The 6,372-nt window shown below is 32.6% G+C and overlaps 1 protein-coding gene across 1 annotated transcript; it reads left to right on the top strand.

The window, feature by feature from the left end:
• The first annotated feature begins 3,118 nt into the window (after positions 1-3,118).
• Positions 3,119-3,544, top strand: LOC141696213 (nuclear transcription factor Y subunit B-9-like). The gene has a single exon (XM_074500388.1). It carries the CDS (start codon positions 3,119-3,121, stop codon positions 3,542-3,544), a length of 426 nt encoding a protein of 141 aa, XP_074356489.1.
• The last annotated feature ends 2,828 nt before the right edge of the window (positions 3,545-6,372 follow it).

Here is a 6,372-nt window from a genome sequence, read left to right as displayed (position 1 = left end):
ATATTGTTTGAATGTTGTTTTGCCAAGGAGGTGTGGGCTAGGTTGGGGTTAATAGATACAGTCCAGGTATTACCAAATAATACCATTGACCCTATTAAAAAAAAGTGTTTGGAGTGGCAGTGGGGTGCAACATGGCATGGTGGGTATGGTGTGTTTGAACATAAGGAACAGATGAAATAACTAGGTCTGGAACTGTATTAATACTTCTAGCTTTGTAATTCATTCAAGGTCGGCTAGTATGGCTGCAGAATGTAATTGGCTGAGGTCAACTAGTATGGTTGCAGAATGAAACCAGGCTAGGGGAAATGGCTAAGCAATATGCATCGAAGAAAGCATGTAGTAGAATCTGGTGTAGAATATGGTGCAAACTACCTGATGGGTGGGTAAAAATTAATAATGATACGGCATGCCAAATGAGGACTGGACAGATGGGGTGGGTTTTATTATTCGTAACGGCCGGGGACGCTTTATTCAATCTCGTAGCTCGGTGCTTTAGGGTAGAGTGTAATCTAGAGAAGTTGAAACGATAGGTTTTCATGAGGCAATATCATGGACTAAGATGTAGAGGACGAACAAATGCATATTTGAGTGTGATGCAAAAGGATGGTGGATGTGATTATCCTCTGCATATACATATCATGTAGTAGAATTTGCATCGAAGAAAGCATGTAGTAGAATCTGGTGTAGAATATGGTGCAAGCTACCTGATGGGTGGATAAAAATTAATAATGATGTGGCATGCCAAATGAGGACTGGACAGGTGGGGTGGGTTTTATTATTCGGAACGGCCGGGGACGCTTTATTCAATCTCGTAGCACGGTGCTTTAGGGTAGAGTGTAATCTAGAGAAGTTGAAACAATAGGTTTTCGTGAGGCAATATCATAGACTAAGATGTAGCGGACGAACAAATGCATATTTGAGTGTGATGCAGAAGGATGGTGGATGTGATTATCCTCTATATATACATATCATGTTGTAGAATCTGCATCGAAGAAAGCATGTAGTAGACTCTGGTGTAGAATACGATGCAAGCTACCTGATGGGTGGGTATAAATTAATAATGATGCGGCATGCCTAATGAGGACCGGACAGATGGGGTGGGTTTTATTATTCGGAACGGCCGGGGATGCTTTATTCAAACTCGTAGCAGGGTGCTTTAGGGTGGAGTGTAATATAAAGTAGTTGAAACAATAGGTTTTCGCGAGGCAATATCATGGACTAAGATGTAGAGGACGAACAAATGCATATTTAAGTGTGATGCAAAAGGATGGTGGATGCGATTAATGCAAAGGGAGGGAAGTCTTATTTTGATACGATCATTAATGAGTGAAAGGATATTTTACAACACTTAAAAGAAGTTTTAGTTGTGTTTGGTCTAAGTGTCAATACTTTTGTTAGAGTAAGGTACTTATTGCATGTGGAGTGGTTAACTACTCTAGGTTTTATCATGCCTAATGAGATGCAGTTTATATTAATGCATATTTCAAGTTCCCATAAGATCTTCCCCTTAGTTTATCAAATATTCCTGCAAATTGGTGTACATTGTATTTTATTCTAAATTTTTAGTTTTGTTAATATTGGAGAAAATAATGACGAAACTGCACCGAAAAATTGAGCTTCTTTTTAAAAAAAAAAATTGAGCTCTTATTATTGTTATTGGCTTGTAGTATTTAATGTTTATCAAAGTATGCTAAAACTTAGACTAAATTCTTTATGATCATTTTACTTTGTATACAATATACATGTAATATTTTTTATTTCTAGAATGCGCACAGGATATTTAAAACGAAAAATTGACATGTCATCATTAAGATTAACAAAACAATGTACTAGTGACTGTGTTTATTTAATATTTTTATTATTCAAATTTATGTTTTTATATAATATATTAAAAAATAATATTTATTCATTTTTAATTATTATGTGTACTTATAAAAATAGTTCATTTTAACATATATGTGTGTCGCCCACTAGAATACCCGTGAGAATACCAATGATTCTAATAAACATATTTAAAGTTAATTATATTTGACAAAACATAAAAGAAAAATTGATTATAATGGTTAAAAATATTGTCTATATTAATTATGTTTTTCCATTGAGTAGGAGTTATTTATTTACCATTTATTAATTTACAATATATATAAGACATTTTTAAATGTGGGATATATAATTTAAATATTTTTTTGTCTGTATAACACTTGTTCTTAAAATTTCACTTTATAGTGTGTATATACACATCACCCGTTCATGTGCATGTACATGAGTGTGCATGTACATGTGCGTGTCACATTATTATCAACCTGTTAGGCCTTTCCACGTTTATAAATAAAAGGCTAATTTATTTCTCTTGAAAGAAATAAGGGGTTTTTTTCCATTTTGAGTCTTGTGTCCAGAGTTGCCTTGAAATTCAGGGAGATGAAGAGAAAATTTCAAGAAAGAGATAGTTTTTATTATGGCCTGGATATTAGTAGACAACAACCTAGAGATTCAGGTCAATTATTTCTATCATCTCACTCTTTATCTAGGTGGATCATTTATTTATTTATCATTTTACAATTTTTGAGCTTGATGTGCTTTGATATAGTTAATATATTTTTATGTTATTTTTTATTAAAGTAGTATTAATTTTTGAGAATGGTCTCCATATATTTTAGTAGGAGTTTAGTAAGAGTTTATGTGTTTATGCACTTACTTTGTGGTGAATGTATTTCAATATATACTCTCTTCTACAAATGGATTGACAGTACTAATAAAATACAAAATTCTATATGTTTTAGCCTTAAATAAATTTTAAATAAACTTTAGTCTTCGAGGAAAATATTTTGTTTGTTATTTATTAGAGTCATTTGATAGATAAAATACAATTCCAAATTCATACTCTACAATAATAAAAAAATTAAAATATACAAATCTTATTAACAGTTTCCCTTCTAATAATATGAATACCGTAATCAATCACAAAATGTGAGTGTAATGTTATTGACAACTATTTTTAAAGTAATGTGAGGTAATGTTATATACCTATTGTGTACAACTATGTAAGCTAATAAGAAAATTGGATCATGTCAGGAAACTTGTTGCCGGCTGAATATATGTGTTAAGCCAGATGAGCAGGATGGTGCCAAATGATGGTGTGATATCTGCTGGTGCAGTAATATCAATCCAGGAATGTGTGTCCAAATTTATCAGATTTATGACAACTCAAGCAAACACTAGGTGCATGGAGGAGAAGCGGACAACCATCACTGGTGAGGATGTGTTAATAGCAATGAACAATCATGGGTTCTACAGGTACATTGGCCCACTATTTCTCTATCTAAATCACTTTCGTGCATATGGAGGCGACGAGCATCCCCCGTTGAGGGGTGAGCTCCCTGAAATCAGGAGCTCATTCGATACTAGTATTGGGAGGATTGGTGCTACATCTGAACTAGATTATGATATTCAAGGGGTGATGGCAGTGAGAGGTTTTGTAAGGGATGGTCACATTGATGGACCTTCAGGTAGTGCTGCAGGTTCGAATGGTAATAGCCTACCATAAACCATTTTCCAAGTGCCAATAGGCTCAGGACTTTGTTATATCTAAAGAAGTTACATAATACATGTTTTCTTTATCAATTTTAAGTTTAAAAAGTAATAAACTATGTAACTATGACAATTAATTTCCTGTGTTGTTCTTCCTCCCTGTGAGAAATTCATGCAACTGGATATATATTTGTTTCATGGTGGCTAATTCATTTGTACTAGCGAGTAGTGTTAAAAAACTTTTAGCAAAGGAGTATATTTGGTGATAGATGGACGTTAATTCAAACTAGGGCTCATGTCCAGGGAGTTGTGATGGAGGTGGAAAGGTGGACAGAGGAAAGGGTCAGGCGTTGGGTGAGAGAAGAGGAATAATAGATAATAGAGAAAGGGGGAGAACTATTTGGGGGAAGGGGCTCAAATTTTGTCAAGGGCAAAGGAGGGGAATTATTCCCGGCTTGTCTTTTTTATTTTTATTTTAAAATTTTAACATTATCAACGATTTCTTAATAGCCGATGTAAATAACTGAAATGAACATCGGTAAGAAAACAACTGATGTGAAAGCTAGTATTTTAACATCAGTTTAAACACAACTGATGCGAAAGTTATTTTTTTATTTTTAAAAAAATACTGTTAGACAACGGTTATTTAAAAATATGATGTAAAAACATATATTTAACATCAGTTTGAAAATAACTGATGTAAAAGCTATTTTTTACATCGGTTATATTTCCAATTGATGTTAAAAGGGTGATGTCTATTGACCATTTTCTAGTAGTGTTTCGTGAATAATGTATAATGTAATATAATAACTTTAACCACATATTATAGATTAAACTAGAGGCATGTAATGTGTCATCGTCATCATAGTTTAATCCATGTTTTCTTGATCAATAAGTAGACTATCACATCAAATCAATATTTGAGAGTGGCCACGCATTTCATAATTTAGGTTACACAAAGGGCCAATAATATCACTCCTAAAATTAGGAGGGTTAAATCATTTCTAGATCATTCATATTTCTCATACGATTCATAATATACCCGAAATATACTTCTATCATTACTCGATCAAATGTAACTTTTAATGTAATCAAAGTACATTAATTCTCGTATAAAAATATAATAATTTCAAGTATAAGGACCATTACATCATTATCACAGTGAGAATTATTTATGACACAACAGAAATTTAGAATCGCACCATGTACATTTACATCTGCCTGTGTTTTTTACTTTAGTATAACTATTACTATGATCAATGAGATGTGATCATCAGTCAACAAACACACCAGTCTTAATATATTATTATTGTCCCTTAATAATAATACTCGACTAGGGAGTTTTAGGAATATTGATACTATTCTCATAATCTCATTTCTAATTTATGTACATAGAGATATAGAATTTATATCATATTCTAAGGATATTTTATTAATCAAACATATATATCGCAGTAAATTAAGATATAATAAATTATAAAGGGAATAATCAATCGAACATAAATATTAATAATTCAAATATTTTAAATTAAGATATTATAGTGTTGTTTCTAGGGCATAAACACTAACAATATGCAATAAGTGTGATTGTGAATTAATAAGGCAAATTCCTATATCAATGTGTAATAAAGAAGACTCACGGTTCTGATTTTTTGATGATAGGGGCAGTTTATAATTAAGGACTCCTACAGGCATTTGCGAGGGGAGTTAGAATTCCTAGAGAAACTGTTCTGGAAGAAGCTCTGAGGACTTAAGTTACCAGACAAGATTATAAATTTTCTTTAGCGTTCATGTCGTCGAGTTCGTCATACTGCTAACGCCCTGAGAAAAAAATGTGTAAACATCAGTCCAATATTTTCATGATCCCGGCTATCTATGGAGGATGATATACATATATTGTTTGAATGTTGTTTTACCAAGGAGGTGTGGGCTAGGTTGGGGTTAATAGATACAGTCCAGGTATTACCAAATAATACCATTGACCCTATTAAAAAAAGTGTTTGGAGTGGCAGTGGGGTGCAACATGGCATGGTGGGTATGGTGTGTTTGAACATAAGGAAAAGATGAAATAACTAGGTCTGGAACTATATTAATACTTCTAGCTTTGTAATTCATTCAAGGTCGGCTAGTATGGCTGCAGAATGTAATTGGCTGAGGTCAACTAGTATGGTTGCAGAACACTACAAGAAAAACGCAATCAGACAACACCGATTAGACAACACTCGACCAAAAAAGTGTTGCCCAGATTTTTCATACAATGGTTTTTTTGCAACCAAAAAATTGGCGTTGTCTGACGTTAATTACTACAAGCGATAAAAAAATGTTGTCTAGTAAAACAAATCAGACAAGTGTTTTCAAAATTAAGATGTTGTGTGAATGAGAAGGCTTTAGTATTACTACAACGCTTTAAAATCCATTGTCTAGTTGATGAAGACAGACAACCCTTTCTAAAGTGATGTTGTGCAAATGAGTAAAATCGTACAATGATTTTTAAAATATATTGTCTGAAAATGATTGAGATAACGTCTTGCTTAACGGTTGTGGAAATGAGACAAGTATTTTTTCTACTAGTTATTTAAGCTCGAATCACACAATATACAAATTAGGTGTTGTCTAAATGATACCTGATAGACAAGTGTTTTACATATATTGTATGTCACCAATATCAGACAATAGTCTAATTCTTAAAACCGTTGTCTTTCTTACTAAATTTAAAAACGTGTTGCACAACAAAATATTCAAATAAATCGTTGTCTAGTTTATTACAATAAAAATAGTAATAATTTCAAAAAAAATAATTTCCAGACAATTCATTTTAAATTTTTTAAAAACAACAAACTCTAA

This window comes from Apium graveolens, chromosome 11, assembly GCF_009905375.1.
Source record: "Apium graveolens cultivar Ventura chromosome 11, ASM990537v1, whole genome shotgun sequence".
Lineage (NCBI taxonomy): Eukaryota > Viridiplantae > Streptophyta > Magnoliopsida > Apiales > Apiaceae > Apium > Apium graveolens.
The sequence above is the reverse complement of the archived record's forward strand: the minus strand, read 5'-3'. Positions and strand labels throughout refer to the sequence as shown.